Genomic DNA, 27,556 nt, shown 5'->3' on the forward strand with positions numbered 1-27,556 from the left:
TACTTAATTTGATACATAATTTAGGAAAAGGGCAGGAATTATACATTTTGGTATTGTTATTACTGTGTGTAGCTTAAAGATAAGAAGTTGGGTTGAAAATGCGTACTAAACAGGGTACGAAAAGTACTAAATTGTACTAAATTTGGAAAAATATAAGTATAATTGTTGACATTGTTATAGAATCATTGTGCTACGTTTACATAAAGGGTGGAGTTTGAAGTTCGTACTATACTGTGCACGAAAAGTACTAAACAGTACAAAAATGTTGTGAATAGCACAGGAAAAGAGGTGGAATTGTTCATTCTGCTGTAAGCACCACTTTGTGTGTGAGACGTTTGCCTCTTGAGTTTGAACCGTTTAGAATTCGAGGTGGATTTGGAAATGTGTAATTTAAAATGTCTGAAAATTACCAAATGAGTAGAAGGGTACGAGATGTACAACATTTGGTATTAAGTGTCGGAATGAAAGTGGAAAAATGAATTTTGATAAAATGTTCCCAAAAATGTGTGAAGGACTTAAACAATGGGTTGTTTTTGAAAAGGCGTAGTTTATAGTGTACGAAAAGTACTAAATGGTACACATTTTGGTATAAGGGCATAAATATTTCACATTTTCGCAAACGAAATAGCGAACATTTTCTTGTATTACATATAAGAATATTGATATTTTTACAAGTTTTCGATACGTAGTAGCAAAGTAGTATCAGGGCCAACATAAAAAGAGTAGTGAAATAATTGACTAACAGACTGAAAATCAACGCCCAAACGATACGGCTGAAGCTGGAATTTTGAAATTTTGCACGAAGGTCAGTGTTGGTGCTCAGACTTGTTATAATGCTAGGTTTTTGGAAATTCCTATTTAAAGGATACAATAAGTACGAACCTGTACTAAAAATTTCTGGAAATTCGAACTTTAAGGTTACGAAAAGTTCTAAAATAGTACTAAACATCTAAAATGGTAGCATTTGGTATTATGTGAATGGATAGAGCTAAATGTTTAGGTTAGGGTAAACGAATGGCGTGGAATTTCGAAGTTTCTGTATTGGAATCCCTGTTTGTGGTGTGAGAATTATAGTTGGGCTTGGAAACATGAGCAAACTGTACTAAGTGGTACTGAATTTGCTACAATTTGGTATTGGGTGAGCAGTAGCGCTTGAAATCTAAAATTCGGTATTAGTGTCGCTGTTCAAGTGTAGCCTGTATATATGGAGGTAGTTTTGGAAGTGTCTATTGTAATTGTACGAAAAGTACTAAACGGTACTAAATTTGGTTTTGCTTGAAGAGATGGAGATAAAATTCTGAAATTTGATGTTTCCATAACTGTTGGTATCTGAGATTGAGATATGAAGATTGTTTTGAAAATTCGTACTATAATTGTTCGAAAAGTACTAAATGGTACCAAATTTGGTGTTGGGTAAAGGGATAGGGCTGGAATGCTCAAATTTGATATTGGGGTCTCTCTTGCGACCTGAAATTGAAATATGGAGGTGGTTTTGGAAATGTATACCAGGATTAAACGAAAAGTATTAAATGGTACTAAATTTGATCTAGATTCAAGGGATGGAGGGGAAAATTTGTAATTGGACATTTATAAAACTGCCGGTATCTGAGTCTGAGACATGGGAATTACCTTGACAATTTGTACCATAATTGTTCGAAATGTACAAAATTGTACTAAATTTGGTATTGAATGAATTTTGGTATTGGATATGGCTGCAATCCTATTTTTTTATTGAAGTCTATGTTTGTATCTGAAATTGAGATATGTGGGTGGTTTTGAAAATGTATACCTAATGTATACGAAAAGTACTAAATGGTACCAAATTTGGTATTGGGCGAAGGCATAGGTCTCAAATTTGTTATTGAGGTATCTTTTGGTATCTGGTGTTGAAATAAGCTGGTGATTTTGTAAATCCGTACTATAATTGTTAGAAAAGTACTAAATGGTACTAATTTTGCAACACCCATGGTGTCTATGATGGAGAGATTTTAGATTCCAAATAAAACCAACTTCAATATTAAATATCATAAGAGTGATATGAATGTATGTTCAAAATTTGAATTCTCTATCTAAAGTATTGTCGATACCCGAACTGCACTTACATTCGTATACGAAATTTATATTTTTACCAACATTTTACCTTTGGAAATTTATTTTGACAAAATGTTTTAAATACAATCGTTTATTAAAAATATCTTCAAAAAATGTTCGATTCCAAGTTATCTTCTAATGTATTGTAATCACGATTTCAGGAGGAATCAGATTGAGATTTCTTTAATAATTGGCTGAAATGTTGGTCAATTAATGGCCAGGGCAATTATTTTCAAATTTAATTTGAATATCTTCAAATGAAACTGGAATTAAAAAGAGGCTGTAACAAGTCCCCTAAAAATAAGGACCCACCTTAAGTTTGATTGGTCCAAAAAATTTGTTACAAAAAAAATTTGTTAGGGTCAGAATAGAAACCTATTGCCTTGGGAGATGATCATAAAATATTTTGGTGTTGAAATTGATCAAATTTTTCTTGACTTTGCAGTCGCTCTAGAGGTCATAAGAAAATTGAAATTGAAAAAGACAAATTGTTACGGAAATTCGCATGAGGTTTGAGCTTAGAACAGGCCAGGGTAAAATGGACCACTAGTGTTGTGTGAAATTTTTTGAATGCTTATCAGCATGAAAGGGGGCCTAAATATAGGGGTCATAAACCAAAAATAACATTTTTGGATTGATATGAGTGTTTCCATGACTACATGAGTGTTTCCAGACCTTAGTTTAACCATTATTTTAACAAAATAAATAAAAAAAATCAGTATGAAAGTCTTACATCGATCTCTTTATACTGAAAGAGTTAAATGTCATTTAACAATGGTTACAGTGGTTAATATTTTGTTTAAAAATATTTACCATGAAATTTCACTACATAATTTAGAATAGGAAAAAAAAAATAATAAAAATCGAAGCAATTTTCTAAAAATTTTCCTCAATCGTATGAATTTACATCTTTCCATTTGATGTGATATCGTTTCGGTGCCTATATTTTACCACAAATTTAGAGCACAAATAATTATGCTAATAACACAAATTACAATATAGTCCAACAAAATTATATTTAATTAATTTTTCCCAATTTGACTAGACTATTTAATAACCTGCCTTCATTCGGATAATAATTTGAGTGTCGTTGAGTGATGAAAAGGTTTTGAATAAAAGAAACCGTAAGGTTAGGTTTTATTGTTCAAATAAACAATGAAAGACTTAAGAAACGAACTTGATCTTTAGGTCAAGTGATACATAACACATGCCACCGACAAACAACAAATACAGCATGCTGACATTGTGTGTTGCTGCTGTTGTTGTTTTGTTATTATCATCATTATGTTCTTCAAATGAATTGGAGAAGAGAAGAAAATTGGCCAATTAAAAACAAAACCAAACAAACGACTTAAGACACAAACTTGAAAAAAAAATACATTATTGTTGTGATTTTATGAGGCAAATGATCATTAATGCTGAAGAGAGAGAGAGAGAGAGAGAGAGAGAGAGTGAGAGGAAGAGAAACAGAGAATAAAGCTGCAAGGGCTACATTATCATGTTTATTGCGTTGAACCCCGCGGTGTTCGCGTTTTGTTTTATGAATTCCCATATCAATTATCATTTTGGTTCGTTACAAATATTAAAAAAAAAAAAAAAAACACTAAACCTTTTTTTCATGTTATCATTCAACTTGCATTCGCCATCAACATTGACAGAACGAAAGACATACAACAACAACAACGACAAAGGGTAAACAATCAAATGAGATATATGATTTTTTTCGTTCGTTCGTCGTCTTTTTTTTTTTGACAGCAAATGAAACTAGTTCAAGGTCACGGCTATTTTGTAGATTACCACCAACGAATGAACCGACAAAAATGTATGCAAATCGTTTTATTGTTTTTGTTATTGTGCTTGATTTGCCGGCCGCAGACGCAATGACAATGACGCGGTATTGGTGAGGGTTTTTTTCTGTGAATGTCTTAAAAAATCATGAAATGAAATTTCAATAGCAAATACCTAATGGCAAAACTAAACCATGTCAAATATAATAAAAAAACGCCAGACCATTTGGATGAATAAAATAGTATTCAAACAAAAATTTATTTTCAAAATATTTTTAAATGTTGTATTTCATGCAGCAATATATAGGCATTTTATTTTCTGATTGTGTAAATAGGCCGTTTGTGATATGCAATATTGAATAAATAAATCTGTGTTGAAGAAATCTAATTGAGGAATTTAATGATTTTTAGTGATCAAAAGCATTTAGTTAAAGAGTGTCAAAATTAAAAATTTTCGTGTATGAGGAAACACAGTCTAAACTGTCCTGCAAAAATTAATACAGTTTTAAAAAGTAAAAAAGGTGTAAGTTCGACCGGCCCTCCACCATTTGGAACGATTTTGGTAATTTTCAAAAAAAAATAACTGTTAAAAATTCTGTTAAAATCTATACGACGACCTGCATCTTTTTTCATAAGCTTGAAAAAAAATCAGTGAATAATGTAGCTAAAATCATCAAAATACCGAATATTGGGAGATGCCTTTATATGGGGGCTATACGAAGACGTGGATATGCACAGACAATTTTCTGGCTTAGACTGTAGTATCCATTACGAACTTTAAATTCCAAATTTAAAACAATTCCGGTCGAAAATGTCGCTAAAATCATCAAAATACCGAATATCGAGACGTACCGTTATATGGGGGCTATACTAAGACGTGGACCTGCACAGACAATTTTCTGTCATAGGCTGTAGTATCCATCACGAACTTTAAATACTAAATTTGAAAATTTTCCGGTCGCTAATATCGTCAGTATACCGAATATAGCAGGTACCATTGTATGGGGGATATAGACAGACCTGAACTTGCACAGACAATTTTTCTGTCATAAGCTGTAGTATCCATTACAAACTTTAAATGCAAAAATTTGAAACAATTCCGGTGAATAATGTCGCTAAAATCGTCAAAATACCGAATATCGGGAGGTACCATTATATGGGTATATACGAAGGCGTGGACCTGAGCAGCCGATTTCCTGGAATAGGCTGTAGTATTCATTACGAACTTCAAATACCAAATTTGAAACAATTTCGTTGAATATTTTCGCTCAAATCATCAAAATACCGAATATCGGGAGGTGCAGTTATATGGGGAATATACCAGAACGTGGACCTGAGCAGACAATTTTCTGTTATAGGCTGTAGTATCCATTGCGAATTTTAAATACCAAATATGAAACAGTGAATAATGTCGCTTAAATCACCACAATACCGAAAATAGGGAGGTACCATTATATATGAGCTATACCTCTTTTTCAATACCAAAAGTCCTGCAGACATAATATACATTTGAGTACAATTTTATCAACCTACTTCATTTCGTTTGGAAGTTAGGGTGATTTCCATGGACAGACGGACATTGCTAATCGACATAGAATTTTATGTTGATCAAGAATATATACTTCGTGGGGTCTAAAAGCTTTATTTCGAGATGTTACAAACGGAATGACAAATTTAATATACCCTCCATACTATGGGGCCTAGAGGACAGGGGCTCCTCCGAAATGTTAATTTTTTTAATATTTTTTGTTTGAAAATCTCTTTATTAGTTGGATCCCCGAAATAGTTTTCCAGCTACATAAGTGATTGGATATATTTCCACTTTTTTCTTCAAAATTGATTTTTAGAAATGTTTTTGACACACTGAAATTGACATCTAAGTCTGTCGTAGAAAACTCTCTAATTTCTTATTATTGTTGCATCATTGTAGTGATTTTTTTTTATTTTATTAACTTAAATTTGTTCCTTAAATATTATTTTATTTAAAAAAAATTGTAGCCACTTCACTCCATTAATTCCTTGAATTGTTTATAACTTTCGTACAAGTTGTTTATTTTTGAAACCAAAAACATTTATTTCATTATCAAATCCAATTAAATTAACCAATTAATTACCACATAATTACTTTAACATTTGTTATTACTGCAATTTTAAAGGTTATTTTGTTCGGTATTTAATTATTTAATTTTTCTAATTGCACATAGAAATAACTTCTTGTTTTTGGAAGAATCCCAAAAAAAAAAAATCAAACCACTCCTTAATAGTAAAACCAAAAATAAAAAAAAAAATATATATATATAAAAGATACTCCCACAAAAAAACCAAAGTTTACCGGGAAACTTTTTTGTTAAACAAATATTAAAATGCTAACAAACAAATGTCAAAAGTATCGAATCTTATCTCCTAAAGAAGAAGACAATCACTTTAACACACCAAAAAGAATGATATGACAAAAACAATCAGACAACACAAACAGTATTTACGCTTTAAGATGTTAGCACTTCACACGTCAGACTAACAACAGCCGTTGCGATGAAGGCGAGAGTAACCCCAACCAAAGAAAAAAAACAGATCAAGTTCGTTTCTTAAGTCTTTTGTTTCTAATCAACTTCTTTAGCCACAACGTGTGTATGTACATCTCTTTGCATATCATTCGATGTGTGTACGCGAGAGCAGATTGAGATTGTTGTTGTCTATGATAACATTTATAATTGTTATTGCTGTTTATGTATTGTTTTTGTTACTTGGCCTGAAGAGATCTTTTGTTTATCCACAGCAAATACTACAATAATGGTATTGCGTAAAAAAGGTGATTTCTGTTTGATTATTTGCACTCACATCGAGCCGAGAGATATACGCCATGTGCCATGTGAGTGGTGGAGAATGAATCGATTTGTGTATATTTCGGTCAGTGTTGCAAATATTTTGGTAAATTTTACCAAAAACAAAACCAGTCATACTACTTTGGGAGGGAGAGAGAGGGAGGAAATGACATGATATGCAAATCATTCTCTTCCAATTAAATTAATTCCATAGACGAATAATAATGCATTTTTGAATATTTCATACGGAGAACAATGATAAAGCACCACAAGACTTTATGTATTTCTTTAAGAAAAAAAGGATTTCCTATTGGCTCCAAGGAAAGTTTTTCAATAATTTTTTGTTGTTGTAAAATGGTCAGGCTTTCCAATAATTATAATATTTTTATACCCTACACAACAAGGTGGTCAGGGTATTATGCCTTTGTGCATTTCTTTGTAACAGGAAAAAGGAAACGAGATAGACAATTATTTCCTTTTGATGATCTACAGGTAGATCATTTATTGGTCGATCCAGATGAAATTTTGCATTAAATAATTAGTTTGATTCAAGGACGAACCTTATTGAAATTGGAGATAATCGGTCAAAATTTAGACATAGCTCCCATATATATTTTCGTCAGATTTGCCTTTTATTGTGCTCCAAACGTGTAACATCAACACAAATAGTATGGAATTTTGCACATATGACCAGATTAGGCATAAAAATAAGTATGGTAAATTTGATCGAAATCGGTTCAGATATAGCTATAGCTCACATATATATTATGTATCCGATTTGTTATTTTTATCCTCCGCAGCCGTAATATGCACTCTGCAACATCGATATTTGGGAAAATATATCAAATACAGCTCAGAAATACTTTTACTAAATTTTGTCGAGATCGGTTCAGATTTGGATATAGTTCCCACATATATCATCGTCCGATTTTCTTTTTATTGTGCGCAAAACGTGCGATATTAGCCCAAATGGTTTGGCAGCTACTACCAAATAGTGTCTAGAAAGAAGTATGACAAATTTGATCGAAATCGGTTTAGATATGGCTATAGCTCCCATATATATTTTTCATCCGATTTGGTGAATATATTCTCCACAGGCAGAAATACCTTTGCCAAATTTCATCGGGATCGGTTTAGATTTGGATATAGCTTCCATATATATTTTTGTACGATATCAAGAAATCTGACAGTTACTACCAAATAGTGTCTAGAAACAAATATGTCAAATTTGATCGAAATCGGTTCAGATATAGCTATAGCTCCCATATATATTTTTCATCCGATTTATTGAATTTGTGCTTCACAGTCGTAATATGCACTACGTAGTAACGATATTTGGGTAATATATCAAATACAGCTCAGAAAAACCTTTGCCAAATTTTATCGAGATCGGTTCAGATTTGGATATAGCTCCCATATATATTTTTGTCCGATCAAGAAATTTTTATTTATTCTCCACAGCCGTAATATGCAGTCTGTAACAACGATATTTGGGGAAATATATCAAATACAGCTTAGAAATACCTTCGCCAAATTTTATCGAGATCGGTTCAGATTTGGATGTAGCTCTCATGTATATCTGTATCCGATTTCAAGTTAATTGTACACCAAGTGGGTAATACAATCCTGAATTAAAAAGGCACAAATGTCTCGACAAATTTAGTAGAAATCGATTAAGAGGAGAATATTCCTCTCATTTTTATAAATATTCCGAAAATATTAAATTTGGTTCGAATATCTAATTGTGGTATAAGATATGTTTAAAAATATCCTTATTTTAGCTTAAAAATTGTTCAGCCAGTTGACATCACTGTTATGCATAAAAGGCAGGCAATATACACGCTAAACGCGTGTTTTTGGTTTTTGTGTGTGTGTGTTTGTGTTAGCTTGTTATATTTTTGTAGCTTTTGGCATATGATCAAAACACAAGGTCACTGCATAAAACAAACTCACACGCACGCACGCACACACATTTGATCATTCACACTGACATACAATAAGTTGCAGGGTTAAAATCACAAATTTAATGTTGTTGCTCTCCACACGAACACACATACAAATACATACAAATATCCAACCAAAAAAAAAAAAAACACCAACCAAAAGTAAAGACAAAGTAGGTTAAAATTAAAATCATCATGTCGATCGGTGTCGTTCGTCACTCTGGTCAATGGGTTGTTGTCGGCGGCGACCACTTTATTAACAACAGCGGGGCACAGCAGTCGTAATTAAATGAACTTTTCGACTTGAGTTTTTTTCGGTTAACTTCATTTTTTTTTTGGTTTGAGTTCAAAATTTTGCAACTGTTTTGCTGTTGTTTTGTTTCTAACGACAACATTGGGTAAAGGAAACATTTGAAAGGAGAGGTCATTTACATGACAGGCAAATACCAACAAATTTTGTTTTGCTATGTTGCTATGTTTTGCCCAGCTGGTTTTTAATTTTTATTTGGGGCAATTTTCCACATTCGCTACAACTTCGTTTTAATGTGAATTATCTCATAATCACAGTATCTTGTTAATAACGAAACCAAATCACATTGATATGCATGTCAATTATCTATGTTTGATTCATAATTGCGATATGTAATTTGATATAGATTGCAAGAGGTTCGATTGCTAAGATTTTTGTGAAATGAGGTTGGGTTTCCTAATGCGCATGATTATATTTTTGAAGACACCATAAATCCTAAGGAATGTATCGGAATAAAAAATGAGGTCCTTTATCTTAATTTGGCCTCCGTGTACGCAGACGTCGAACACTGGAAAATATAAAATTTGGAATTGGGAAAATATGAGTTAAAGAGAGAGAGGGAGAGAGAGAGTGGACTTTTAATCAAGCTGTAAACAGCCTCTGAGAACCACATAATGCCGCCTCCTCATTTAAAGCACACTTGTGACATTTCATATAATTCAAAAAGACTACTTATAGTTCATATTAAGTTCTTGTCTCCTGCTCCCGTGTAAATGTACATCCCAATATTCGGTATTTAATTCAAATTTTCTAAAACAAATTGTTAAAAATTTGGTACTTAGAGTTTGTAAAGGGTTGTAGTTCCTTCGACAGAACATTGTCTATATACATGGTGAGATAAAAAACTGCAACAAAGTCAAAGGCCATAATTTTTACATTTTTTTAATTTTCTTGAATGAAAGCAAAAAATGTCGGAAATAGCATCAAATTTTAGAATAAGTTTAGATTTGTTCGAATTGGTCACCTTTGGCACGAATTATGGCCTTCAAACGGCCAATGAAACCGTCACACGCTGCCCGAATGTTGATCTACGGTATTTTGGCCCGACACTTTGGTATTTTTTAGTGCCGACCTTGCTTTCCAAAATACTCCAGACACAATAGTCCAACACATTGATATCCGGAGATTTTGGTGGCCATTGTGCGCTGGAAATGAACCGAGAAATCTCATTTTGTAACCATTCTTGGGTGGCGCGTGCTGAGTGCGATGGTGCTGAGTCCTGTTGGAATGTCCAAGGTCTGCGGACAAAAAGGTTTGCGTACATAAGGTTTTAATCATCCTCCAGAATATTTTCGCCATAACATTCGGCATTTTTTCTGATGCCACGGTCGATTAATACAAGCGGAGAGCGTACATCGACGGTTATGGCGGCCCACACCATCATCATGACCGGCGCTTGAGTTCTGGTGGCCAACCGAAGGTGACAATTTTCAGCAGACCTCTTTGGCAGGTAAACACGATCAATAGGATTGTTTACAAACTGCTGGACAACGAATGTTTTCTCATCGGAGAAAACCAAATTCGGCAGTTCACCACTTTCGGCCAAGCGAAGCAACTCTTTAGGTATTTTAGTCAATTTTCTTTCTGTTGCGGTGTAAGTTCTTGCATTTTTTGGAATTTCAATGGTTTTACCCCGAGTCATTTCTCAATATCTGCCGAATAGGATTTTGCGATATATTAAGCTCACGAGCCGTTGCGACGCGGGTTTCGATCAAGTCGCTTCTATACTTTTCGAACCATTTCTGCTGATGTTGCTGTTTTCTTCCGTCCACTCCATTGACGTCGTACCGCGGTAAAGAGCGATGGCAGGAGACACAAAGAATTTATTCACATTTAAATGCTGGTGTGCTCTAACGATAGCCACTTGTGGTTTTCCAGCCAAATATAAAGAAATCACACCATCACGCTTGAATTGCATCGCGAATAACTTTTTTCTGGAAAATTCTCACCAAAATGTTTTTGTACGCTTGTAATCAATATAATGAGCTGTCACTGGAATAATTTTAACAGCTATCGGACGAGTGGCTTAGAAATGACAGCAATCTGAAGTTAGTTGCAGTTTTTTCGTCTCACCCGGTTTTTTTTTTTTTTTTTTTTTTTTTTTTTGGATGATTTGATCCATATTTTTTTGGTGCGAAACTAAAAACATTTGCCCACCCCTAGTTGAATCTCACCGACATTCCAATATTCAATTTTAAATAAATGTGTAAATTCAATAAATCGGCCAGATCTACCTGGAACTTTAACAAAAAACTTAAAATTTTCAAAATATCATAAGAAGGAATCGATTACTAGATATAGCTAAAAGATGGTATTTTTTATACCAATTTTAGACCAGGGGCATATATTAAAATGTATGTAAAAAGTATTCACGTTTCGTATATTCACTTCAAATTAGATCTCTCATGAAGATAGGTTTGTACAATCCTTATGCCACCTCTCCCACAAAGGGTAGAGGTAACTATCATCAAATTATTCCCCAGTTCTTTTCAAAGTTCGCATATTGCAAAATTTCTACTAATATTAGATCTTGGGTAGCCAGAAGTGTCCACAATAGGCCTACAGATCACAGACGCAGCCAGAAGTGTTCAAACGACAAAAATGAGATTTTAAGCAATTGCCTCAAAAAAATGTGAAGGTTTACCATTTCGGTGTGACATATGTTAACTTTGAAAACATTGATACTCAAATTTTTTAGCTCTATTTTCAAAATATCCTCGGTTTCTGTTGTGATCATTTGTATGTCGTATAGTGTCGCCAATAAAGAGAGCATGTCACAAACCTGTTCGATCGTAAATAATTCTATTCTCTTACCAATTATAAACATTGTTTACCATTTTTATACGTTAAAAATTAACTCTGACAAAACAAAAATCGAGCTTTTAGTTGGCAACCAGCTCTTCGCACTTCTAAAAAATTGTTTAAGGTACTTCAATTAATTGATTTGCTTTAAAAGTAATTAATGTCTTAGACATTCATCTACAACAAATGGGTCTTTCCATATGTCTGTGTGCAGCTGTTTGACAAATTTTTACTTAAATGTGACAAATTTTAAATCATTTGTCATTTTTAATTATTTTCAAAATAACTCGAATATTTCAATACTTGTCATGTAATTATTATTTTTTATTTTGTATTTTTATTATTTTTGTATTTGTTTGTATTTTTTATTATTTATTTTTAACTATTAATTTTGTAAAAAATAAAATCTCTATTTAATTGTTTGCCGTTAAAAGTCATTAATAACCCATACCAATGGGTCTTTCCATATGTCTGTGTGCAATTATATTTACTTTTATGTGACAAATATTTATTTGAATGTGACAACATATTTTATAATTTAATTTAATTATTTTCAAAATAACTATTACATTTAAAGCTTGTGATTATGGCAATAAACACCCTGTTTTTGCTTCATTGTTCAAATAACAATTAATAATAAAATTTTGAAATTAGATGGTAGTAAAAAGAATAATAAAAAAATTATAAACAATAATTAATATTTTCTTAGCTCTTTACAATGTACGCCATGTGAGGGGCGTATACGGACAATCAGCGCCGAAGGTTGTTGTTCCCAAGTTTAAATACTTATGGGAATTTGAATGGCTGTTTTAGATTTGAAATGTTTAGTTACAAAAATTATTTGATGATGGCATATTCTACCCACCCATAAAGTTGGCCTTTAGATGACAGGCATTTATTTAAACAGGTTTTCAAATTAAATTAAAAATGTTGTTGCTTCTAAAGATTCAAGAAATGAAAATGAATAAAACTTAGTAGTTTTTTGCGCAAGTGTGATTTGACTCTCTTTGAATTTCAAATCACAATAAGACTTTTGACAGCAAACTTGGTTTTCGGATGGGCTTACTGGACGATCTTATAAAATATAGTAGGTCATGATTTTAAGGGTTTCGAGTTAGCAAAGAGTTAGCCATATGCCCACACAAAAACATCTTTGGCTTTCGATGTTTTCAAAGTTAATTTTTTCCTGTCGTTGGGGTTATATTTTGTTCTCCCTATGTCCTATCCATAGATCATTTCGATTCCATAAAAATATCCCCCCTTATAATTGTTGGTTTTTCATTTTATACAAGGTTGACAAGTTCTATGGCAATATTAATCCGAGGATTTTACATAAGATTACCGAAAAAAGTAGATGATATTTTCACGATCCAAAAGCTAAACGTGGAGCTAAATAAAACGGGAAATTAGGCCTAATTTAATATTTCCATCAAATTTGACAGAGTTATTTTTATGGTACATGTGATCTCTCGTACCAAATATCATTGCTATAGAGTGCACATTATGGCCTAGAGGGTGATACATATATTTGGGAACTATAGCAATATCTGAACGAATTTGGTTCAAAATTTGTCAAGCTTTGTTCCGGTCAAAACGTTATCGTATGATCCAAATTCTACGCAATTGGACAATTATGGTATTGATGGTGTATTATTATCATGTACATCAAAGAAGAGGGAAAATATATAGAAGCTATATCCAAATCTGGACCGATTGGGTCTGGAAACTTAAAAATATTGAATAGCAGTAGGTACCGCTATATAAAGTGTATATTTTTATTTTTTTATTTTTACATCCGTACAACACTATCTGTTTGGGGTATTTTATACAATTCGGAGTTGTCATCCGATTCTCACGAAAGTTTGCATGAGAGTTGGCTTAGGGCCGGAATAAAAGCAAATTATTCTTGAAGATGTTCGCAAAATATGTAAGTGGTTTTTCCCGATTTTTCAGTCGCCCTACAGGCCACAATTAAAGACCAATCGACACGGAATTTTACATGAGGTTAAAATTCAGGACAGGGCAGAAGCCTAGCATTTTGGATAATTTTTAGCGGGAAAAAGGGTCACAACTTTTGTGCGCAATTTTTATTATACCCTTAGCTTCATATATATCATTTAATACGGCCAAAACGTGCCTCATAGAAATAACCCTAGGTCTCTTTGGACAAAATCCGTTTCAGGAAATTTGAAGTCTATCAATATCGGTCCACCCCTTCTGGTACCTCCCCCACAAAAGGTCGAAAATTTCAAAGAAAATATTTTACTGCACAGAAAGAGAAACGATAATTCGATTTTGCTCCAACTTTCCAAATCCTAATATTTGCATCAGTGCTAGATCAAGTGCGAAAATAAACCATATGGTCCACTCCCCCACAAAGGGTCAAAATTTTGAATAAATATAACCCTAATAAAACGTAATGTAAGAGTCCGATTGTCTAAGTATTACACACATCACAATATTTTTATAAACACATGATCTGGTGTGAAGATGGAATATATCGGTCCACTCCACAATGGGTCAACATTTTTAAATATTCATGAAGCTCATAAAACTTGAACTTGGTACATCTCAATATTTTCATCAACACAAGAACAGTTATAAAGATCGCACTATTTCTTCTGCTACCTCCCCCACATAGGGTTTAAGATTTTGAAAAACAGAACGCGCAAAGAAACCGAAATAAGCATCTAAATCCATCCATCCATCTCCTCAAATTTCTCACATACAAACATTTTTGCTATCACAAGAACTGCTGTGAAGATGACATATATCTGTGAACCCCATCTGATACCTCACCTACAAAGGGTAAAAATTTTCAATACTTTTATTTGTCATAACAAGTCTACGATTTTTTACAACTTGCTATATATTAATATTCGATTTTCTTTTAATTTTGCCCATATCAATTATTTAGCTGTATTAGATGAAGTATAAAAATAGAATAGTTCGGTCGACTATACATAATACCCCAGGGACATTTTAACATGTTTTAAAAATTGTCACACATCTCATATAAAGTGATGCAAGGTTTGGACTATACCTGACCCGTCGCAATCTTTATATTATATTTAACGTGTTTCTAATCAGAACAACAATTTAATATAATTTAGAAATTGAAGTATTTTTGGTACTTTAGTTACATCAGTACGGAGGGAAAAATATGAGGGTGTAATATCGAAATCTAAATCGATTTCTACAAAATTTGGCTGTGGGTTTTGTAACCGGTATCGGATATCTTGTAGGGAATATCATTGCTATAAAGTGCATATTATGGATTTAAGGGGGAAGGGGGGGTAAAATATCAAATTGGATGAAACATATATTTGGGAGGCTAACCGATAGCTATGATTCAAATTTGGTAGACTTATAGTCGATATTTCAGAAATTTGGTAGATTCCATCAATATTCCCAATTGCTTAAATTAGAGGAAATATATATTGGGGATTATATCTTAATATGAACAGATTTCAATAAAATTTGGTGTGTTTAGGCTATATATGATTTATCTACTGAATATCATGGTCGTGGAATACATATGACGGCAAGCGAATACATAAACTTCAAATCTGATAAAAGATATAAAAGAGACATAACTGAACCAATTTCCTCAAAATTTTCGAATACTTGGATCTATACCGAATTTGGCAATTTTTTCGAATATATTTTATGTTTTGCAATTTGGTATACTCATACAATAGATGTGAAATTGGATGAAGACATATATGTTGGAACTATTTCCAAATCTGAAAGAATTATCACCAATTTCCTTGCACATTTCCGATTCGTTGCATCCCCACTTATCAGCAAATGAGCTACACACCTTATAATGAGACTTTGCCAAAATTTTGGTATACTTCAAATTATTATTACTCTTCATTATTGGGTGATAGATGTGTGCTAAAGGTAGTTAGCCAACTTTGCATTTAAATTTGAATATATATTTAGAATTTATGATTTTTTTAAGAAAAGCAAAGCTTTCGCTTTTCATGTTGCCATAAATATATTTTTAATGGATGTTTTCTGGAATCTTCCAAAATTTTTGTTGCTGGTAATGTTCTATGTAACCCAAAAATCCAAGTGATACCATGAATGAGCAAAAACTTGGACAAATGAGCATATCAAACAAAAGACTTAAGTAACAAACTTCCGGTATAATTATTCTTTTTAAAAGCCGTACATTTAATAAATATAAAAGGCTATGGTTTTTTGAGGTAGTCTTCTTACAAAACTATGATTCATTGAAGCCTGTAATCATTTCTGCTATTATTAATTTTTTTTGGTACTGAATACCAAGCATAATACAAAACAAAATACAAAAGAGAATACAGCACAAAAAAATTGAAGAATGATTAAAGATTACACACGTTTTTTCAGTTGACGTAAGAGTTTGTCTCTTAAGTAAAAAAAATAAATAATGATAAATTATTATTTTTTTTTTTTTTTTGTAATATTTTACTCTTATTGTTTCCAAAAATAACACAAGAAGATATTCTGCTTTTTTACAATACGTTCGTGTGTCAATATTCATATATAATCCACAGTATGAACAAAATGTGACGTTACGTACAATTTATCCCTGGAATACATAATAAGCTACGTATCTGTGTGTGTGTGAAATATTCCAATCTAAATTTAAAATTAAAAAAAACTCAGCTTATTTTTGGCAATTCCCAGTATAAGGAAATTATTAACAAAAAATATGCAAACACACCGCCTCCCTCTCTCTCTCCCTCCATACATATTTATGTATGCACATGCTTATATTGATTTCGGGAATAAAGCAAAGCCGGTAGATGTTCTAAATTGCTTTTGTACTTATTATGCCAGAACATGTCTGGCAAATAAAATATATAAAATATAATTTTTTTATTCTTTCCCACTCCATTCAATAATTTAGTGAATTTGTATCTTTTGGCTGACATATCGATTTGCTGGTGACGAACGTGCCCCCACACCCTTCTTCTTCTGGCCCCCCCGTACACACACTTAAATGCCATTACGTGGCATATAATGATGATCGGCATATTTGGAATAAATGTGTGCTTAAATATTCCATACATGTAACTATTCTACACATGCGATCGATTGTTCGCCACACACGACAAAAAAAAATCATAATGGAAAACAAATGAACAATGATGGTTAACAGAAAAAGAGAGAGAAAAGAGAGAAGAGAAAGAGAGACAAATTCCCTGTTAGAATATGAGTAGTTCAACTGAGAGGAAAACAATAATTCCACAATTTAATTTGACTGGTGGTCAGCTTTATTTGCGTCATTTACATTAAAAACAATAGCCATTGCAGTTATTGCAACTAATACTAATGGAAATAATAAACATCATTGTTAGCAGTTATAAGTAAATATGGTATTGTAAATTACCCACACACACATACACACTCAAATAAGTAATTCTACTGACTTTTTAGTGTCAAAACAGCCAGTAGTAATAGTCGTAAAAAAAATTATTGCCAATTTTTTGTGACTAGGTTGAGTTCTAAGAAATAATAAAACTAAAGCAAAGATCGCCTTAGAATGTGAGTAATAGTTGAGAAAACAAACGGTGGGAGATCGCCACTAATCCGACAGCATCAAAGGATTTTATTCTAATTTATTTTTATAGGTTCTTATCGGAGGAAAAAATTCAGAAGCCATGTATAATTTTGTTATAAAGTGGTTCGGTTTTATAAATTTAGCCGTTTGGAAAATAGGGTAGGAATTACTTACTTACTATAATGGCTGTACCAAAAACTATAGTTCCAGCTTTCCGCATAAAAAGAACTCAAAATGTCAACATTTAGAGAAATTATTTGGAAAACCAAAACATTTTATGAGTTCTTATCAGAGAAAAAAATTCAGAAGACACATATTTAGCCTAATCGATCGGAAAATATAATATAAATAATATATAAAATACCCCCCTTTGTGGAGGAGGTACCTGAAGGAGTAGGCCGATATATCCCATCTTCACGACAGATCTTGTGTTAGTAGAAATAATGGGATGCGTGAAATATAAGGAGAACCTGATGCTTATTTCGGATTTTTAAACGTTTTGGTTATGCACAACGTTGACCCCTTGTGGGGGAGGTATCAGAAGGAATTGTCCGATCTCTACCGTTTTTATAACAAATCCTGCGTTGATAGAAACATTCAAATGTGACAAGTCTAAATGGAATCGGATGTAGGTTTCGCTATTTATGAGAATAATAGAGATTAACAATTTCGGCCTTTTGTGGCCTTTGCCCACAAAGGACAACATTTTGAATAACAATGAGACTCGGCATATTCCAATATTTCTATCGACACAAGGTCAGGTGTGAATGTCGGACCACTCCTTTTGGTACCTCCTTTATAAAATACGAAATAAGCATCCGATTCTATTTAGATTTCACATATAACAATATTTTTACTAAAGCAAGATCTGAAGTGAAGGTGATAGATATGTTCCTATACCTTCTGGATCCTCTTCCACAAATGGATACAATTATAAATAATAATAATTCCAAAAATGGCAATTTATCTCTGATTTTCTTCCAATTATAGACACCTCATCATTTTTATCAGTATTAAATTAAATGGAATACTTTGGACCACTGTATCTGGTACCTGAAGCCTATGTCAACATTTGCCAAGATTATCACATATCTCATATAAAGTGATATTTATATCAGAGTTAGTTCAGACGAGAAGTGGATAATATTGGTCCACGCCTTCGATATCTTCTCCATAAATTTTGAATTTTGAATAATCATAATGTAAGTCAAAATATATTTCAATAATCTGATGTAGGCTTAGGGTACATATCTGTCCGCAAAACTGACTGATACATTTTTACTTATTTTTATACCCTACAACACTAAGTGTTGGGGGTATTTTAAGTTTGATTGGGCCAGAATTTATGTAACACCTCGAAATATTGGTTTCCCATATAGGAAAGTATATATGGATCTTCCTAGCTCGCCGAGACGATCTAGCTATGTATGTCCGTCCGTCCGTCTGTCCGTCTGTCCATGTTAATTTGTAATCACGCTACAGGTCGCAATTATGGCCCGATCTTCACAAAATTTAGAATGTAGGTGGGGCTAGGGTCAGAATAGAACCCTATTTCTTTTGGAGATGATCGCATAATATTTAGGGGTTGAAATGGACCAAATACTGAAAAAATGTCAGATTTTGCAGTAGCTATACAGGTCGCAATTATAGACCAATCGACGCGGAATTTCGCATGTAGCTAGAGTTTAGGGCGGGGAAGAAGCCTACCAATTTGGGTGGTCTTCGGATAATATTTAGCGGGTAAAATAACCATATCTTTTGTGTTGAAAAAATTCAAAATTTTTCATTGAACCGCGAATATTTTAAATCCCGGCGAAATCACGAAGCCATGACAAGGTTACTTCTGACCTTTACATTGATGTTAACATCCAACAAATCGGATATATAGCAAAATATGTGCGATATATATGTCTATCAAAAAAAGATATGCTTGAAAAATCTCTTATATGTGGAGAACGGCTGAACTGATTTCGACAGTTCTCATTAATTCAGAATGGCCTCTTGGCAGGAAAAAAAAACGTCTAAAAAATCTCATAAAAATATCTCTCTAAAGATGAAAATATTGATTTTGTAAAATTTTCTCATATTTTTTTGAATTTTGTCACATTTTTGGCATATTTTCATTTTGAATTAATTATTTGGTAATATTTCTACAGCTAACAAAACTAAGTAGTTAGGATATCCTGATATATGATATACAGATCGCTTTTATGGCCCGATTCTTACGAAATTTTACATGGGGATAAGATGAGGGTCAGAATAGAAGCCTATTCTTTTTGGAGATGATCGCCATATATTTAGGGGTTGAAATGGACCAAAAAACTGCAAAATTGTCAGCAGGTCATAATTATCGCCCGATATTCACGCACATTTGAATGGGGGTTACCGGTTACCAATCAGCTTTGAATGGCCATCCAAAAATATTCAATGTATGAAATATGTCTTGTAGACAAAATACGAAAATGTCCATTCCAGTGACTTTTTGGAGAATTCACAAATACGGGATAGACGCACTTCTGACTATTTCGTTACCGCTGATTTCGTTCAAGAATATAGTCAAATGTCTGTATCTCATATATGTGCGTTTTAGTCAAAAACCAATAATAAATGTTAATCTTTTGCCACTTCTGAGAGATTATAGGTCTTTGGGAAATATTGGTTCCTGATCTAAGAAGACCATTTACGTGCATAATCTACCAATAAATTGGAAATGAACAAATTAGTTTAAGTTGCTATTATTCGAAAATTAGAGAACGGAACCTGATGGTTTTCTTTTATTATTTGTCACAATATCTTTGGAATTCTTTCGAGTATCTCGCCTATATAAACTGTATAGTTTACTATAGTGTTGTAGGGTATTCATCGGCCGGCCCCGCTCGACTGTAGCTTTTGCTTACTTGTTTAAATTATTTTTTTTCTAGATTAATTTATTCATGAAATAAACTTGATTTTAAAAAACCTGAAACCACATAGGCACACTACTGAAATGGCAATTTAAAGCCATTCTTTATAGCCTACTCGATCGTTCTGAAATGCAATTAAAATATTAAACATCATGTCTTTCAAGGAGTTTTAAATATATCTCCATATCTTGCGTTCTCTTTCAATTACCAGAAATAAGATTTTATGCAAAACTATAATAAATATTCTATAGGCAATAAAAAACGACCAGGAACTGGTAGAGATCTTTTATGAAAAACAATTTTAAAATTCATCACGTGTTGACAACCGCCATTAGCCTCAACAGTGTGGAGCCGGTGTTTGCAAATACATAAATATCCACATGGCTGATTTATGTCGGGAGATTATGTATAATTTTATGTGTAACTTTTTTATAGTGCGAAATAAATTTTATTTTTAATACACTTTATTTTACAAAAACAAAAAATGTTTTTATAAGTAATTAAGTGAGGAATTGAACAATAACAATTGTTTATTTTTTACAAAAATAAAGTGTATTCAAAATAAACATTTATTTCAGACTATATATAAAAAATTTTTATAAAATTTAATAATTTTTATAAAATTTAAAAATTTTTATAAAATTTAATAATTTTTATAAAATTTAAAATTTTTATAAATTTAATAATTTTTGTAAAATTTAATAATTTTTATAATATATATAATTTAATATTTATAATATATGAATGGAAAAAAATGAGCGTGTTTACCAGAGTTAAAGCACGTAAGACCATGGTTCCGGAAAGATCAATTAATCTTTGTCAGATAAAAAATAAGGGTTGTGTCAGGAGGTATTCTCGCCCGGAATTATTTTAAAATAACTGGTATGATAAAAACTATTATTGCCAAATAACAATGGTATTCCTACAACAAACGCCAACGCTGTTGTGTTTGTGTCTTAAGTCTTTTGTTTTCTTTTAAAGAAAACTAAAACAAAAGTAAATAAATCACGGATGATACTAACAAATTCACGTTTCTTACACTTGCATCTTCTTCCTTTGTTTATTTTATAAAAAGAATTACATTAATAAACATTTACACCTTTGCATGTCTTGGCAAATGAAACGAAATACCCAGTTTTGATTTTGCAATTAATCTCCTGCACTTTCAATTTGTATGTTACTATCAACAACAATTAAAGTAAACAACATTGTTTTAATAATTAAATATTCGTGTGACATTTCTCTAAGCTATTGGCATTCGCGTGAGATTCTCAATTGAAGATAAGACAAAGTCTATTAACCTGAGACAGTAACATTTCAATTTATCAAGATGAAACTAAATACGATTTTGAGTAGAATTTTAAAATAGGGCAATTAGAAAGTGTACCAAAAATCTGTAGATTGGGATCTCAAGAAAGAAATTATACAAATTTGAAAAAAGCACCTAAAGTATCATCGAACAATCCAGTTTAGAGTAGTTTTCCCATGGTTCATAGATTGAAAAGAGGAATGTATGTATATGTAATGTATTTTAATGGTTTCAGATGAATTTCTTAATAAAATGTTGGATCAAAAATTGGCAAACTGATTCATCTCTTTAGAGGATATAAACACTCCTTGCAGAAATATAGGTCGGAAGAAGCTGCAATTTGTTATTATAAATACAGGACGTATTTATAATATTTGACTTCCTTCCTAAATGTCTAAGTATTTGCCTAAGAATTTCCGACAGTTTCCGACAGCAGTTGTCTCATTTGGGGTATTCAACGCTTATTTGTTCCTTCATCTGAAAACCAGGATGTAAAAAGATTTAGATGTGTGTGAAACAAGAGGACAATTCCAGCTACCTTTCAGCGTAATTAACACGGCGTGTCTATGAATTTCTATTTCACCAAAAGTTGATAAGAGAATACCCCTTTTTCAGAAAAAGTGTCCTCTGTTAAAAGGTAGCACATAGTCGCATGTATACCACACATTAAAGTTGTGTCAATTTAGTTCATAGTTCAGTACGCCAGTTCCTAAGCGTATGAGTGATGAGCACAAATTTAATATCACTCATACGCAGTATTTTCATACAAACGAGTGGAGTCCACGGAACTAAAGGGAACCAAATGTCAGACGTCCGAAACAGCTGCTATAAGTCTGCAGTTCTGTCCAACTCGTCGGACCAACGTATTTCCGAAATCTGAGCAATTTGTCTGAGGGATTTTTTTATGTTGTAGTAATAAAATAAATAGAGTGCGTTACTCTCTCTCCCTCTCTCTTTGAGAGTTTGTTTGTGATCATACCTTGTGGTTGAAATAAATGCATAATTGCTGGTACGAAATGTACGAAACCTTTTAGAAAGTCGGCAAAAAGTATTCAGAAATGCGCACGATTTTAATTCAATCCAAATTTCACATGGATATCCTCGCGAACTAGGTCCAACTTCGATTCGAAAGTCGGCGAAAACTTCAGACTTTTATCCGACTTTTCGGTCAGACAACACGACAACCTCTCCACCATCGTTCAGAAGTCCGATCGAATACGCATCCGACATGGGAAGTTTTATCAGATTTTCTAACAGTTTTCGTACCGAGACAGTTTGGTTCGATGTGGTTGGTGCACACGATAATCACACGATTATCGAACAAATCCAGTTCTAAATCACTGTGTGCCACAACTACTGTCATTAGGCCCTAAATGTTCACTTTCATGTTGAACGTTATATCAGATCGTTATCCTGGCCAATGTAAAAAAAATGTCTGATTTTCAAGATTTTCAAAAATACATTTTTTTACAAGAAAATCCAAATTATAACTAACACCGATGTAGGTAATGGTAATAAAGCCCAGATAAGAAGTTGCCTGAGATATACGATTTATTTTGAAAATGTTGAAGTTTTTGAACCAATTATATCAGCTTTCCAGCGGATCTAATATTGAATGATTATAAACATGTTACGACAATTAAAAATGTTGACCATAAGATGTTGAACGATTGTTTAATAAACAGATTAACCCTAAATGAATTACTATTTCTTTGATGGTAAAACAAATGGAAATGAAAAATATCTTAAAGTCCATCTATGTGTACCTAACGAAGCATATGAATGGTAGAATGTTTGTAATTTTTATCTAAGATATAAATTTTGATTATGTACAACATATCATAAATCAGAAAAGATCTATACATTATGTACAGGGAATACTGAAAATGTTTATGTCAGGAGTATTTATAGTTCGAAAATGCCAATTGAGATTCCCTACTTATCTTCCACTAAAAAATTATTTTGACAAAAAACCACTGCAATCTCCTGGTACTTTCAACTTTTTTTTTTCTTATCAATCTCTAATTTTAGTCTAAATTATTTTCTTCAATAATAGAACCACCGTAACAATATTTTGTGGATGTCCAAATTCTATCAATTATTTTTGACAAAATTCAAAGCCCTTTAATTAATTCCAAACATATTATTAATGGATGCATTGATGGGTAAAAACTTAATCGGCAATTTAATATTTAGTTAATAAATACTTTTCGTGTCGCTCACTTGGAACAAAAATAATAAATATTTATTGTTGTTCATTTATGATGATGATGATGAGGGATGGCTGGCTGGAATTATTGAATACTGTTGCCTGGTTATTTTCACAATGTGTTTAATAAATAAATATGTTTAAAATAAGTAAATAGAAAAATAAAACATAAAAAAATATTAGTTTTTTTATAAATAAAAATAATATTTAATTTTACTCACGTTGTTATTAGCATGATGTGAAAATTTTGTGTGTATATGTGTTTTTGTTTTTTAATTTATTTTTCTAAGTCGTTGACTTGTCGTTGTTTTTTCCCCCTAATTTCGATGGCGTTGATGTTGATTATTTATTTTCTAATTGCTGTTGCTGTATTTTTTTGTCGTTGCACAATTATAATAAAAATTAAAAATTAAACTGAAAACAAGAAAAAACCCTAAAATAATTTAATAAAAAAATAATTATAACTAAAATTTCCAATAAAAAATAAATCAAAAATTTTCTTTTCCCCCAAAAGACAATCCAATATTTATTTTTTTAACAATTTATCAGCCACCAAAGAAATCACGTTTTTGTTTGTTTTTGCTAAAAGAAAAAGAAGGAAAAAAAAACAAAATTTTCAATTAATTCCATACACTTGACAATCTCTTTTTTATTTTACTTTGCCAAAAAAAACCACAACTGATTACAAATTCTCGGTCGCCAGCGTTCACACCGCAAATCATGTTTTTTTTTGTGTTCGAAAGCTTCTTAAAATTCTATTAATATAACTGGGAATTTTTGTTTTTTTATTTTATTTTGAAATCCCCTTAAAAGAACGGTTTTGCTTGATAAAATCAAAAATTCTTTGTTGGGGGCATGACGTTTATGAATTTCTAATTCGTTTATGTATTTTCTATGTAAAATTATGTATATCTTGTAATATCTGGGAATTTTATTTTTAGAATATTTTTATGTTTTATAATTGTTTATTCAAAAGATAAGATACAAATAAAGTATTCTCTCTTTTATTTGTATAAACAAATATTTCCATGGCGATGATCAAAAAAAGTACCGAAAATGTTGAATAACGATGGCTAAAATATTTTCAACATAATTTTAAATAGTTTCAATTTAATTTATTTATTTATTTTTTTTTTTGTAAATATTTATTTATGTTTATTTATTTAAAAAAAAAAATATTTTAAAACACTTTAAGCTATGAGTATTAGATTTACTGTAAAAACTTTTATAAATCCCAAGTTGAGCCGAACATGTGATACCCTACTACACTGTAATACACTATAATATGGGAAACCCCCTTAGGCCAAAATCTATTTTATTCTTTTTTTTTAATATATTCCTAAAAATAAGCTTCTATTCTGAACCTAAGCCAAACTTCATGCTACATTTCATGAGAATTGGGTCAGGAACTAGAAAGACTTGGGTCGGAAAGATGGGAAGATCTACAGGGTGAGATAAAAAACTAAAACAAAGTCAAACGCCATAATTTTTACATTTGTTTTTAAATTTCATTGAATGAAAGCAAAAAATGTCGGAAACAGCATCAAATTTTAGAATAAGTTTAGATTTGTTCGAATTGATCACCGTTGGCACGAATTATGGACTTCAAACGGCCAATGAAACCGTCACACGCTGCCCGAATGTTGCTCTGCGGTATTTTGATCCATTCCCGGCGAAGCCCTTGCTTGAGTTGATCGACACTTTCGGATTTTCTAGTCCCAAACTTGCTTTCCAAAATACTCCAGACACAATAGTCCAACGAATTGGTATCCGGAGATTTTGGTGGCCATTGTGCGCTGGAAATGAAGCAAGGAACCTCATTTTGTAACCATTCTTGAGTGGCGCGTGCTGAGTGCGATGGTTCTGAGCCCTTTTGGAACGACTAATGTCTGCGGCCAAAATGTTTGCGTGCTGTCGGAGTGGCTTAGAAATGACAGTAGTCTGAAGGTGGTTGCAGTTTCTTCATCTCGCCCTGTATAACATCGTGGGTCTAGGACCAGTATTTCTCGGTGTTACAAACTTTTTGGCCCAATCAAACGTATAATACCCCAAAACATAGCGTTGCGGAGTATAAAAATTAATGATTTTTAAAAAAAATTCTGTAAATTGCAATTTGTTTTGCAATTTGTGAAATTCGGAATGAATCGGATTCTTACTTCGTATTTTATTAACGTTTTATTTATAAGCGTTGTGATTAAACAAAATGTTAACACTTTGTGGAGGAGGTAGTTGATAGGGTTGGCTGATAATGTCCATTTTCGATTCTAATCCAGCACTGATACGATTGTTACGATTTGGAAAGTTGGTAGAAAATTGTTTCATAGTTTCTCCATTTGAAAAAAAAATTGACCAAAAAAATTTGACCAAATCGGATATTCCCTTATGCGGTTAACGTGCACACCAGCCAGACACACGGACGGACACCCCTAGATCGACTGCAAATGTATTGAACACACATTTGGTCCAAAGAGACCTAGGGTCTAAGCCCGTTTTTTCGATGAGGCACGCTTTGGCTGTATCAAATTATATATACCTTCTGTAGCCATATGACTGAGGGTATACAAAATTCATTGTTAGTATAAATAAAAATTAAATAAATCTGCCCTGGAAAATATAAAAAAATTCTGATGAAATTCTGAAAAACTTTGTTTTTGATATAAATTCCTTTACAAGAGAAGATTCAAATTTTGATCTGAGGGCTTGATTTATAGTAATATTTAAAATAATCTTTTCTCATTGAATTTTCTTTGCCGTACGACGATATTTTACTCTGCATTTGAATTTCTGTGGTGGTATTTTACCCACATCCGACACGAGTATCTATTTAAGTTTTCATTGAATTATATGGTATTCATAGAGAACGTGCCCTAGACTGAAGATGTTTGTCACACCAATGCATCTTTGGCGCGATATAACATTTGTGTGTGTATGTTTCAACACTTCGATAGTTTCCGGCAACAACAAATACGACAAAGCAACGATATACAGTGGTTTTGGATGATATTTAATTTTTAAAATAATTGAGAGAATGAGCACTCATTAAGTTTTGCAAAAAAAAATATTGGAAAATAGAAATAAAAAGTTTTGCCAAAAAAAAAATATTGGGAAACAGAAATAAAAATTATAGCAATTATGCTATAAACTAAAAACAGGATCTAAATTCAAAATAGCACTGACCCCAACTTATACAATGGCGTAAATGGAGATAAAATAAAATATGTTAAAGTTTTTGGTTTGTATGGAAATTCTAGTATTGCTGGATGTAAAATCTATTGTCTATTGAACAAATGTCAATATATGCCAAGAGCATTTAGTACAGCAATCAATTTGTGCTCTTCTCTTTTTTGGAGTGCAAACTTTTTCTCTTTTTTCCTTTAGAAAGATAGCTTTACTCTCTCAAGTATTTTTCTCATGTTGAATCAATAATCCTTTGAAAAGCTTGTACTCTCTGGAAAACCTTATTGACCGGAACTAAACATTGAAAAATTAAACATTATTTTTATTATCGTAAATTGTTACTTTAAGCAATTTGTTTAGTAATTTTTATAATTGTTTTGCTTTTTTATGTCTTCCCACAGACAGGTTTTCAAAGTTTTAGAATAAATAGACGTATTGTTCTACATCATAAAGTAATTTTATGGTCACCACTTATTTTGACACTTTATAATTTTGTTTGTTTATTGTACTTGTTTTTATTCATCAATTAAAAATTAACTCCAGAAAAAAACACTTTTTGTTTACGTATTTTTTTGGTAACTACCAAAAAACTTTAATTCACTTCAACTTCCCCGACATGACTCACATTTGAGATCCGTCCGCTGTGATA

The 27,556-nt window shown here is 32.2% G+C and overlaps 1 protein-coding gene across 7 annotated transcripts in view; it reads right to left on the reverse strand.

The window, feature by feature from the left end:
* LOC101889472 (ABC transporter G family member 23) overlaps positions 1-27,556 on the reverse strand; it is a 124,320-nt gene that overhangs the window by 29,464 nt on the left and 67,300 nt on the right. For 2 of the 7 annotated variants that reach the window (XM_059125325.1, XM_059125328.1), the window contains exon 2: positions 23,952-24,144. The exons of 2 other annotated variants lie outside the window; for them this stretch is intronic. In XM_059125325.1, coding sequence (XP_058981308.1) covers positions 23,952-23,965 — 14 coding nt within the window. In that variant the 5' untranslated portion in view covers positions 23,966-24,144. Of the gene's footprint in view, positions 1-23,951; positions 24,164-27,556 lie in introns of all 7 variants that reach the window. 3 more of the 7 variants (XM_059125324.1, XM_059125327.1, XM_059125329.1) reach the window with 2 other exon arrangements.

This window comes from Musca domestica, unplaced genomic scaffold, assembly GCF_030504385.1.
Source record: "Musca domestica strain aabys unplaced genomic scaffold, Musca_domestica.polishedcontigs.V.1.1 33, whole genome shotgun sequence".
NCBI lineage: Eukaryota > Metazoa > Arthropoda > Insecta > Diptera > Muscidae > Musca > Musca domestica.